The 12,595-nt window shown below is 52.8% G+C and overlaps 1 protein-coding gene across 5 annotated transcripts in view; it reads left to right on the forward strand.

Annotated features, from left to right (window-relative positions):
* DLGAP4 (DLG associated protein 4) overlaps window positions 1-12,595 on the forward strand; it is a 199,107-nt gene that overhangs the window by 124,320 nt on the left and 62,192 nt on the right. For 3 of the 5 annotated variants that reach the window (XM_027977154.3, XM_027977156.3, XM_060397779.1), the window contains one exon: window positions 590-830. In XM_027977154.3, coding sequence (XP_027832955.1) covers window positions 590-830 — 241 coding nt within the window. Of the gene's footprint in view, window positions 1-589; window positions 831-10,622; window positions 11,718-12,595 lie in introns of those variants that run through there. The other 2 variants (XM_042230111.2, XM_027977158.2) reach the window with 1 other exon arrangement.

Below are 12,595 nucleotides of genomic sequence, written 5' to 3' on the forward strand. Positions count from 1 at the left end.
TGCCTCCATTCCACACCCTCCATCCAACATCCATTCTGTATCCCAGGGCTAGATTAATCTTCCTTAAACACACATTTGGAATACTGATTCTGCTACTTCCTCACCGGGTGCACCTGGCAAGTAGCTTCCCCTCAGTTGCCTTCAGTTTCTTCGCTTATAAAAATGAAGGAATTGGACCGTAAGATGGTAAATGTCTAGCACACCTAGTGCCACCTCCCCATTCCAACCATCAGGGCAAACATTACTAATTGAGTATAGCCTTCTTTCTGGTTGACTTCAGATGTGACCTCAAAATCTATTAATCAGTCTGAACGCACAAGATATAACCTAGTTAACAACCTAGAAAGTACACTGAACAGTTTCTCCTCCATCTGAGAGATCAGAAAATTGAGGCCCAGAGAGATGAGAGGGGCTGTCTATTTCTTAAGGGCTCCCTCTGCCCATCCCATGCCCTGAGTGAGATGGGAGCAGGAAGGTGGGCTGAGTTGCAGCACCAGACTCCAGCTCTGCCACTGAGCCGACCACCAAGCACCCCCATCCCTCCAGAATGGGCGGAGATGGCCCCTGATGCCTGCTTTTGCCCGGACAGGTCCGGGAGGCAGATCTGAGCGACCAGTACGAGGCGGCCTGCGAGTCGGCCTGCAGTGAAGCGGAGTCGACTGCGGCTGAGACTCTAGACTTGCCACTGCCTAGCTACTTCCGCTCCCGCAGCCACAGCTACTTGCGCGCCATCCAGGCGGGCTGCTCGCAGGAGGAAGACAGTGTTTCCCTGCAGTCCCTTTCCCCACCGCCCAGCACCGGCAGCCTCAGCAATAGTCGCACGCTTCCGAGTGAGTACCGAGGTGGGGCCGGGACTTGTTCATTTGTTTTGCCAGGGGGCCCCTGGGACTGTGCCTGGTGGACTGCAGATGGATAGGAATCCATAGTGGGCAAGCCAGGAGTGGAGGGGTGGTTAGGCAAAGCAGGAGCCCTTGGGGCTGAACTTCCCACCAGCTGGTAAACTGGAGCTCAAACAGGGCGTGGAGGAAGGGGTCACAGAGAGAGATGTCAACACTGGGAGTGGAGTGGAGGGGTCTAGCTTGTGAGATACTTGGTGGCCCCTGGGTCTCTAAAACCCTGATTCAGAGCAGCCTCCTGCTGGCAGGCAGAGCTCACTGAAGCCCTACTTACCGGTTTGGATTAGTTCATGTAGGCAAACCTGTAGGAAGAGTGGGACCCTGCAGGGAAAAGAATGGGATTTGCATTGAGCCATCTCAAAGGGGTGAGTTTGCAGGTGTCTCTCATATTCACAATCAGGGACAACCTGTCCTTCCTGATACCTGTTCTGAGTTCTCTGACAATAACCCAGGGATGATCAGAGGAAAGGGGGACCCTCTCTCCCAGAGCAAGCCATGATATCAAGACCAAGGAAAATCATAGTACAGTTTCTAGCTTAGTAGGCAGAACTTTGATCTCACTCTAGCCAGCAACTTTTCCTCTCCAAGCTTCAGTTTGCCTGTCTATAAATTGAAGCATAAACCAGACCCCAGAGAGCTCTCCAGCAGATGAAGTAAGTCTGTGCTTAGGGAGGCTTAGGTGGGTGAGGCCTTGCATGTGGTAGGAGCTGACAAGTGTAGTTGTTATTACTGGTTCTCAGTCTTGACTCGGAGCCTCCTGACAATCAAAGGCATTTGGGGTTGGGTTATTGTAGGAGAAGACACTTGTTTCAAGTGCTCAGTTGGTGTCTGATGTGAACAAATGAGCCTGAATCTCAAGGAATTCTATACACAAGAAACCAGCTTATTGACTAGAATGAACTTGGCTGGGGACACAGCAAGAAACCACTGTGTTTCACTATTGCCTTTCAAGTCATGGGTGATATCTGGGCAGGTTCCTGAGCTTTCTCTATCCCTTTTAGACCCTAAGGAACAGTCTTGTTTTCAGATATTGAGAGTCCAGCCTCATTTCAAAACACCAGGCTCATCCACTTCAGACCTCATGCAGCTGGCAGCTAGGGCTTGACTGGCTGGAAAGCCCACAGTGTGGAGCTGGGCATGGTGGTCCGTGTCTCCTGGGCTCCTTGTTCACAGTGGCCATTGCTGGTTCTTCCAGTGGGAGGGGAAGGTCGCTAGTGCAGGGCTTGTCTAGCATCAGGACTTTTCTATGGGACAGACGCCACTTGCAGCTCTTTCTTTTAGAAAGAGGGCCTGAGGACCCTCATGATGCCTTCTCTCCTGGCCTGGGAGCCCCCCTCCAGGCCACTGCTGCTTATTCCCCTCAGCTTCTCCAGCCAGTGGTCCCTCTCCTCCCCACTCAGCCTCTTTTTGCCAGGGGACCTGCCCCTGCCAGGCAGGCTTCTTGGACAGACTCCTCTGAAGACAACTCCAGCCCTACTGTCTCCCTCAGCTCGACTTAACCTATATGACAATGGGGCCTGTGCCTTGAAGAACTCTGAAAGTGCAGGGTGGTCTGCTCCACCCTTCCTTCTAGCTAACCCTACCAGCCTCTCCATTTTAGGAGTCTCAAGCAGGCACTGGGGTCTACATTGTTTGGCCTCCAAATCCAGGGAATCTCTCTGCCCGAATCTCCCAGGCACTCCATTCCAGTCCTCTAAGAGCCTTGGGTGGAAGGGTCAGATTTTCCACATCACCAGGCCCAAAGGAAAGTTCTCTCCCTTTTTTTTCGGTGGGGGTGGATGTGGGGGCATGCTGTGTGGCTTGCAGGATCTTAATTCTCTGACCAGGGATCAAACCCATGCCCCCTGCGGTGGAAGCACAGAGTCGTACCCACTGGACCACCAGGGAAGTCCTGTAAGGGAAGTTCTCTAAGCAGAAGGTGAGCGTGGGGAATCAAACAGCACCTCCAACGATTTTGTTCAAATAAACCTTCATTCACCAATCTCCCCCTACCTCATTCACTCATGAATGGGCTGAGGTTGGGTGATGGGCTACATGACTCAGAGCTGTTTGGAACCCTGTATTGGTCAACTATTGATATAACATTGCTGCATAACAACCACCCACAAATGAGGTGTAAAAAAAAGTACCATTTATTTCTTTTACTCACCTTTGTGGTCAGCTGGAATGTGCTCCACATGTTTCTCACCCTCTTCCTGGGACCAAAGTGTCCTCCTGGGATCAGTGGCTTTGGCAGGGCATGTTCTTCTTGTGGTGATGGCAGAAGCGCAGGACAGCAAGCCTAGCTACACAGGCACATTTCAAGGTCCCTGCTTGCATAGTATCTACAAAAATCCTATTGGTTGAAGGGGGTCATATGACTAAGCTCAACAACAAGGGATGAAGAAATACCCTCCCACCTCTGTGTAAGAAACTGATTTATATGGTAAAGTGTGAGGATTGAGGAAGGGGTGACGAGTCCGGGTCAGTAATTCAATCTATTGTGGTCCACTTTCTTGGCCACCTTTATTCCGGTCCCTCTTACTGAAAATACCCTTATCCCAAAGATCCTGAAAAGTCTCATTCAACCATAACATCAGGATGTCATGGTACACCTGAAATTAACACTGAAAGTCAACTATCCTTCAGAAAGGAAGAAAAAAGATCTCATGATCTGTGTCAAATTTGGATTTGGCTCCTCTTGATTGAGGAACCTAAAACCTAAAAAAGAAAAAAAGGTATCTACCTGCCACCTCCCAAACATCCCCCCCCCCCGCCACACACACACACAGCATGCATTGGTGAAACAGGGACAGGATGACTTGCAGGTCACATTCTTGTTCAGAAGGAGGGGGAAGGGGCTCAGAGACTTACTTATCCATGGCCATTGTGAAGTCCCTCTTGGCAAATACTGGGCAAATAGTCTGAGAGAGGGAATATCTCTTGATGAGGCCCAAGGTCTTGCTCCCTGGGGTTGATTCCCTAAGCCATGTTTTTCTATAGCTCTCTGGAAGCCCTTCCTTTTCCATTAGCCTTTTTTGGCCATGTCTAAAGGAAACACTGGAGAATATAGGTCTTTGGGTAGTTGACGAACTGTTGTTGCCAGCTTCCTGCCTGAAGGAAGTTAGGGACCCAGGTGTCTTTTTACACCTTGAATGGTCTCAGTCTCCTTAGCCTAAGCGATCATTGTTTTGGCCACACACCTCCCTCAAACACTTTATGGGTTTTCTGTGTATTGTATTCCACTTAACTTCCATGTTGCAAAAACTATACCATTAATTTTTAAGTTATGACAGTCTCTCTCTACTCAATTATGACTACTTTGGGTACATCAGGCTTCTATGGGGCCATGCTCTTAAACTTTCTGGAAGCCCTTTTGAGCAGCTGAGAACATCTACTAAATGGTACCTTATTATTTTCAAGTATTAATAAAAGATTTTGTAACTGTGCTCTTGATTGGATCTGGCCCACATGTTATATCTTAACTGGCCATGACCTTGGTTTGATCGTTGTCCCCAGGCTGCATATTAATTTGAGACTGATTTACTGGCTGGAGAAGCGTTGACTGATTTATTTTCCAACTCAGCCAAGTTCTGGGCTCTCTGTATTCCCTCTAAAAACTCAACACTCCCTATATCTTTTATGAATTCCACTCTTTCTTGTAAGCCCTTATCAAATTCAGCCCAGAGGCACCAGCTCTTGCTTTCAACATTTACTTGGAAACCATCTTGCCCAAATCCATTGGTTCTCTTCAAATTCCTATAGATGGACAGTTTTACCATGCATTTTGTCTCTCCATAATGCAAGGTCACCTTTTTTCAAGCCTCTAGTAACAACTCACTGTGCACCACTTGGTCCCGGAGACAGTGCTACATATTTTTATTTTTATTGCTCATAGACCCCACTCTTGGTACCAATTTCTATCAACTATTATCACAATAATGCCGTGGAACAAGCAAGCGCATCTAATTTCAGCGGCACCCAATAATACGCATTTGTTCTCATTCATGAGCTTTCCAGTCACCTGGTTTTGCTCCCATGTCCTATATCTTTCTCCTCCTGGGACGAAAGTGCATTCCTAGAATTAGTGCCCAAGCCATGCCATGTGCTTCCCACAGAGGTGGCAGAAGTATAAGAGGGCTAAGCCCACCATACAAGCACATTTCAAGTCTCCTGTGAACATCTGGTTGGTTAAAGCAAGTCACGTGAGCCCAAAGTCAAGGTCCAGGGAAATACACTCGACCTTTTGTGGGAGAAACTGCAGTTATGTAGCAAAGGGCATGAACACAGGGAAGGGTTGAGGACTGAGGCCAAAAATTCAATCACAGCCCGTTCAGCACCTCCCATATGAATGATCCAGCATTTCTGGCTTTAAATGTAGGGATGGCAGGGAGGAGGGGGGAGGACTTCAATTATTCTCAATTTGGGGACTTAAGCCCAAACTAAGATACTCAGGAATGTATGGGAGGACTTCCCTGGTGGCCCAGTGGCTCCCTATGCAGAGGGCCTGGGTTCAATCCCTGGTCAGGGAACTAGATCCCACCTGCCAAAACTAAAGATCTGGTGTTCTGCAACTAATATCCGGCACAGCCAAATTAATTAATTTAATTAATGTATTTTTAAATTAAGAAAGTATTGGTAGCAACATCTGATACCTACCCAGACATGTGTGCACATATATACCTATTTGTGGACATATATAAGATTCTATACCCTTAGACTTCTCTCCATGAAAACATATAAAAGCATCTGCACATTGGTGTTCTCGCATGTACACACACACATCCACCTAATCTCTACCTGCAGTTGCACAGATGCTCTCATATGTGTGTGTATGTGTTCTTCAAGGCTCATGCCACCTCCACACCAGTGAGGAAATTGTGCCCCTACCAGATTGGAGCCACCAGAAACATCTCCCCCCTCCCCGCCACTCTGTTTCCCCACTCAGCCCTCTATCCAAAGTCTCCATAGTGACCACTACATTCTTGCTTCTCTCCACTCCAACCTCTGACTCCCTCATGCTCAGCAGGTAAACTCACCTGTCTTGCAGGGAAAACCAAAGTCACCAGATTTTCAGACCTCTGCCCAGAGCTGCAGTTGGTCCCTTAGATACCTTAGTGCTGGGTTAAGAAAGACACTTAACTGTCATCTGTTGCAAAATTATCATGTCACACAATTTTTGTTAGGCTTAGATCCTGCACTGCCATCTGCCACAAACATGTCATAATAAATGTATATTCAATTATGTCTATGTTATGAACAGCACCCTCTCCTATATGTGGCATCCTTAATCTGTGTACAACCTGTACCACCGTACATGGCAGTCTTGCCCGCCATCACCTCCCTCGTTACAGACACACCCTAATATGCACAGGCACACCCTCCCGCAGCCGCTGTCTCCCTGCAGGGGTCTCCTGCTCAGAAGGCTGCCCCCTGTCCTCAGCATATGTCTCCAAGAAGTGAGCCCACCGAGGGCTCTTCTGAGCCCCCAACTTGCCAAGGGGCATGAAAGCTCTTTGTCACTGTCACATGGGCACATATGCTCTCAGGCCATCAGCCGCGAGTGGGAGACGTGGGGTCAATTATTGAGACAGAGCCTGGCAGGGGCGGGCCCCTCCCCAGTGGCCATGGGCAAGGCATGGAGCTGCCCACCCACCCACCTACCCGCTGGGAACTGGCCAGCTTCCCAGCTGCCAGCGCTGCCTCCACAGACACCCCCTCTTTCCCTCCCCCTTTCTGACCCAGATTCCACATTCCGGAAATAGCTCTGGCAGGTGACTGGCAGGCGGGGGTCAGCCCCTACTGGGATGGTGGGGGAAGCAGCAGATACACGTTTAGGTACCTACACATGCCCCTCCCCAGCCACAGGACCTGCCGGGAAGGCCCCTGGGTACCCTTCAGTCTGCCCCATCCTCCGTCCTCTTTCTGCACTTCTGAGAAAGAAAAGAACAGAGAACAGAGAACGCCCTCCCTCCCACTCTTCCCATCTCTGACTCTGCCCACCTCCTTTCCTCTCCTTCCCCCCACCCTCCCTCCATCCCTTTCTCCCAGCTTCCCCTCCCCGCCATCATCTTAGCCTTCTGTCTGTCTCCCTCAGCCCTATTTCTCCCCACCACCCGCTCTCCCGTTTTTCCTCTCCATTTCTGGCCTTTCTCCCTCCCCAGCCTGTCTCTCTCCCACTCCCTCTGAATCACAAGAGAGGCTGTGACATCACTCAGGAGCCGTGATAGTGGTGGGCTGCGGGGTGATACCTGCCACCCGCCCCTGCCCTGCACCAGCTGCATTCTCTGCAGGGGAACATGGGTACACGTGTGTACATGCACAGATGTCCACACACCTGGGGTCACTCTCTGGTGGTGCTTGAGGCTCTAGGGTGAGCTGGGATAGGTTGCTGGCCTGGGAAACATACTGGATCCTTTTGGATCCAGTTTCTGCTCTGCTAAGTCACTCTGGGTGGGTCCTGGCCCCTTCCTGTGCCCCAGATTCTCCATCTATGTTGTGAAGCTTGGATTTGGAGACCCCCAAACACCTCCTATCTGAGTCACAGAATGCTCTGTCCTCTTTTCTTTGTTCCCTCTCCCCTCCCCCGGAACTCCCCCAGTTTCTTCTCTGATTCATTCTCTTCTGCACAGACACAGGAAGGGAGGCTGACAAAATTCCAGTAAGCAGCCAGCCTTCCAGGCGCCCTCATCCCCCAAGCCCTCTCCCAAACCTGACCCTCCACAGTCTCCGATTATCACGCTATAGGCTCCTGTCGGGTTGGACACTCCAGTCTCCAGAGTGTCAGGGCAGAGAGGAATCTCAAAGACCATCATGTCCAGCGATGCAAATAGGCTTCAACTCACGTGTCATTCCTGATCCCTGGAGCTCAGGACCGAGAGTGAGTTAAGCAGAGAAGTGTGGCACCATTGATTAGTGATGTCTGCTTTGGCCAGGAGAGTTGTACTTTTCTGACATTCCTGATTTAGCCCAGTTAATCATGTGCACACACACACGCATGTGAGCACACATACATATTGACAGATATTTTACAAAGAAACTGTAGCCTAGAAGAGGTGAGTGTCAAGTCAGGGTAACCCAGTTAGTAGGTCAAGGAGCTCTTTCCCCCGCTGGGTCAGCCTGACTTGAGTTCCCCACTATTCTGTGGGTGTTGAGGGGTGTGCATCCAAGGTTCTGGTAAAGAGCTGCAGTGTGGTCACAGGAGTTTCAGGAAGAATCATCTGGCAACATGGGCAGGATGGATTGGAGGCTGTGCAGCGGCCCAGGCAAGGCCCAGGGAGCTTAGGCAGGGAACATACAGTCAGAGAATAATGCGAGTGTCCAGGAGACTTTCCTAGAGTGAGTGATGAGGAGCCAGAATTCCTGCCTCTTGAATGAGGGCCCTCTCCACAGAAGGCACTGGGCAGAATGGGGCCTTCCTCCCTGGGCCTCACCCCAGCCTTGGACCAGGAAGTCCCTGGTTAACTGAGCCAGTCTCCTAAGTCCCATTTTTAGGCAGACCCGTAGAACCTTCTCAGGGAAACAGTGATTGGGCTGCTGGTGGGCAGGCTGGGAATCCCAGGTTTCTGACTGAGACAAAAATATCCCCTACTCCCTCAAGGGTAGAGAGGTCAGGCCAAAGGAGGAGAGACTAAGGTGCTTACATTGAATCGTGGAGGCCCTACAGTGGTGGTGAAGGACAGGAGCCTTGCCATGGGGCATCCCTTTCATTGACTAGATGTTCACTGATCACCTACCATGAGCCAAGTGGTGGTGCAGGACCAGAGACACCTCAGTGAGCAAAATGGAAACCCTAGCCTTCATAGAGAGTATGCTCTTGTTGGGTGCAGATGGGTGGGTTGGAGGACAGACAAAGCAGTCAGCATAAATAATGCAAATAAATATATGGGGTTTTAAAAATGTTTCTTTATTTGGCGTGTCAGGTTGCAGTCTTCATTGTGGCATGATCTTTTTGTGGTTGTGGCGTGGGGCACATCGTGGGCTTAGTTGCCCTGGTATGTAGGATCTTGGCTCCCCAACCAGGGATTGAACCCACATCCCCTGCATTGGAAGGCAGATTCTTAACCCCTGGACTACCAGGGATGTTCCTTAATTATATGGCTTATTGGAAAGCAGTGTAGGGCAAGGAGTACTGGGAGTGCCAGCAGGGGGAGGGGAGGGATATTGCAGCATAAATAGGGTACCAGGGTAGACCTCATTGAGAAACATGTTTGAGCAAACTCTTGAAGGAAGTGAGGGAAGAAGTGGTGGTGGGGTACTCCAGGCTGGGAGAAGAGTGATACAAATGCCCAGAGGCAGGAGGGCTCAGTAGCTGATGGAGGCCAAACAGGGCTGTGGGTGTGGTTGGGACACAGCAAGGCAGTCAGGCTGTGCTTTGAGGCTTCCTGAATTTTCCTACGTAATCAATCTAAAGACTAAGTGAATGATATAGGTGTAGCCGTGACTGTGAGAAGGGCAGAGCAATCTAGTATTTCCAAAGTGCCTAGTGCAGTGCCTGGCATCAATATTAAAAGGAAATGGTTGCTCCAGTATTTTTGTTGTTGCTGTTTATTCACTCAGTCATGTCTGACTCTTTTGTGCCCCTGTGGCAGTAGCCCGCCAGGTTCCTCTGTCCATGGGATTTTCCAGACAAGAATCCTGGAGCAGGTTGCCATTTCTTTCTCCAGGGGATCTCCCCAACCCAGGGATCCAACCTGCATCTCCTGCATTGCAGGCAGATTCTTTAGCACCAAGCCACCAGGGCAGCCCGCTGTTATTATAACTTTATGCAAAAATCACAACAGTGGTATTGGAAACTGTATCATCTTCAGTAAACTTTTCTCCATTTTACATTTGCAAAACAGAGGTGCAGAGAAGGGCAGGGGCTTGTCTAGGTCACTTAGCAAGGCAGGTTGGGGAGCAGAAACTGGATATGCAGATGGTAGACTTACTGTAGGTACAGCCTGGAGGGATGAGGCCCGGAGCAAGGGCCAGGACTGTGAGTAAGGGGACTCACAGGGGCGAGGCGGGGACTCCATGAGGTGAGGAAGCTCCATGAATTGTGAAGGGAGTGACTTAGGAATTTACACAGCTCCTATTGCACTTGGCCCTCCAAGGTATCATGGATGTAATGGTTTTATTTTACTAAAGAGGAAACTAAGGTTCAGGAAGTTGAATGAGCATCTTGTCCAAGGTCACACAGCCCTCCAGAGGCTGAGCAGGGATTAGAACCCAACCTGCAAGACCCCAGATGAGCACAGCAAAACCAGGAGGGAGCGGTGGGGACACTAGAAACCCTTAGGACGTAGAGTCCATAGTATTGGGAGGCTAATTTGACCACACACAGGTGAGACGATGTGTTTGTGCGGAGCCTCTGTTTCCCCTGGGGAAAATCCAGGTGTAGCCACAATAAACTGGTACAGACTCCGCGGGCCCCTCGTTCGTCAGGGAGCATGCGTCTCGTTCCAGCTGGAACCGGTTTGTGGGGGCGGCTGGAGGGGCGGAGTCCCGGGTGCTCAGGCACGCGCGTGCTGACGTGGGCGCGCGCTCCCTCGCAGGGTCGGGCGGCCTGGGCGTGGGCTGGACTGAGCGTCTCGCGCGCTTGCGCACCCGCTCCGCCGGGCGCGCGCGACGGGCCACGTGCCGAGAGGGCCGCGCGCGGCCCCGCCCGCCCCGGGAGTCCCGAGCGACGCGCGCGCGTCTGACGCGGGGGGCGGGGCGGGGCGGGGCCGGCGCGGGGCTTTAACCCAGAGGCCCCGCCCCTCGGGCGTACAAAACCGGAGCCTCGGGCCGGGCCGCGTGAGGGAGGAGGGTGAGTGCCCGCCGCTGGCCGCAGCTGCCGCCAGCCCGTCCGTCACTTCGTCGGTCTGTCCGGTCCACGTCGTCGCCGCCGCCGCCGCCTCAGCCCGGACGCCTGGGGCCCGCCCAGCGCCGCTCAGAGCAGCCGCGGCCCCGCGAGGAGACGGGCGCCGCCCCCGCCCGGCCCTGCCCCCGCCCTCCTCCCAGTCTGTCCGTCCGTCCGTCCTCCCGCCCGCTCGCGCTTCCGTCCTTCTGTCCAGCCACCGACCCTGGGGCCCATCTCCCCGCTCCGCCCGCTTTGTCTCTCCCTGGCTCGCTGTCTCTTTGTCTCTGCCCTCGCGCTGCCTCCCAGCCCCTCCCTCGCTCCCCGATCTCGGGTCCCCCTCCAAGCGCTCGTCTCATCCCTCAGAGTCTCCCTCTCGGAGCGCCCCTGTTCTTCGGGACTCCCTCTCTGAGCGCCCTCTCATCTTCTGGGGAGGGGGCTTTCTTTCAGAACACCTTCCACACTACCCGCACATCCCTTGGGGATCCTCCCTTCCATCTGTCCCCCACACCCCGGAGGTCTTGCCCCTTCTTAGCCCTCCTTTCTGCAGGCTTTTGCCTCTTTTGGTGTCCCCCCTATACGCTGGGACCTCTGTGATCCCTTGGGGTCTCTCCTTGGGACCCCCGAAGCTCCCCAGCTCCCTGACTTCCGTACCCTTTCCCTGCCTTTCCTTGGTTTGTCCCCCAGTCGTTGTTCTCTGTCGGGCCTCCGCGCCCCCCAGCCCCCTGGGTCGGGGTCTCCTGCTTTGCTCTCCCTGCCTCTCCCTGTCCTCACATCTGTCTTGCTGGTGTCACCGCTCGATGTCTCTTGCGCTGCAGACCCCTTTTTGAGGCTTCTCCTCTGCCGGGGGCTCTTGCCCCGCACTCCCCCACCCCCCACCGCGCTTTCTCCGCCCCGTCTCCCTGTCTCCCCTTTCTCCGCTCCTGTGTCTCTCCCTCTCCCCTTTTCTGTCTTTGCCGGTCTCTGGGTCTCTGACCCCCATCCGGCCCTCATGGCTTTGTGTCTGGAGCTCTTGAAGCAATGTGAGTGGTGGGGTGTCCGGGTCGGGCCGGAGTCCCCCGCAGGCTGGCCGCGGCCGAGGCTCCATGGGGTTGGCGCTGGGGCGAGGGCTGGCGCTGGGGACTCCCCACCAAGAGGGCAAAGGGGTAGGGGCCAGGCTGTCTGGCAGAGGTGGGAGTGGGGGCCCTTCCTGCTCTGAGGCTTCTGCTTTAGTTGCTTGTGTGTGTGTGTGTGTGTGTGTGTGGACCGTGCCACGGGCTGGGCATCCCTGCCTGCTTGGCCCTGCATGGCCTGGCATTTTGTGATTGCTTGTGGGCAGGCCTGGGCTATTTTGGAGCCAGCAGGATGTGATATCACTTGGGCGTTTATTTAGACCTGACTGGGGGTGGGGGCTGCGTTCTTGCCAACTTGAGTAATCAAATTTTGCAGGGGGGTGCGGCCTCCTAGGCAGCTGGGCTGTGAGGTTTGGGGCCAGAACTTGTAAGCCACCAGATGGGCAGGTGAACCAGGGTTTATGCTGCCTTGGTCTTGCTGAGACTGTTGGTCAGGGTGAGGGGAGAAAGTTGTTGTTCTTCACGTGACCACCTTTGAGGTTTGGGTGTAGTGATCTAAGACCTCTGGGGCCATGGGTCTGCCAGCCTCAAACCTTGTGACCTTGAATGAGACCCTCAACCTTTCCCAGTCTCAGTTTCTCCATCTGTACAAAGGGAATAGTTGTGTCAATCTCACAGGGTTGTCATGAAGATCAAATGAAATATCTGTAAAGACACTTTGGGAACTGCCAGCCTAGCTCTAACCTGAGCTCCACAGAGGGGAAGCAGCTAGTTCATGGGCACACAGGCTAGTTCATGGCAGAGTTGGGATGGGGATCTGGGCCTGGGACGCCCCGGTCCAGAGTTCT

Source organism: Ovis aries, chromosome 13, assembly GCF_016772045.2.
Source record: "Ovis aries strain OAR_USU_Benz2616 breed Rambouillet chromosome 13, ARS-UI_Ramb_v3.0, whole genome shotgun sequence".
NCBI classification, from domain to species: domain Eukaryota; kingdom Metazoa; phylum Chordata; class Mammalia; order Artiodactyla; family Bovidae; genus Ovis; species Ovis aries.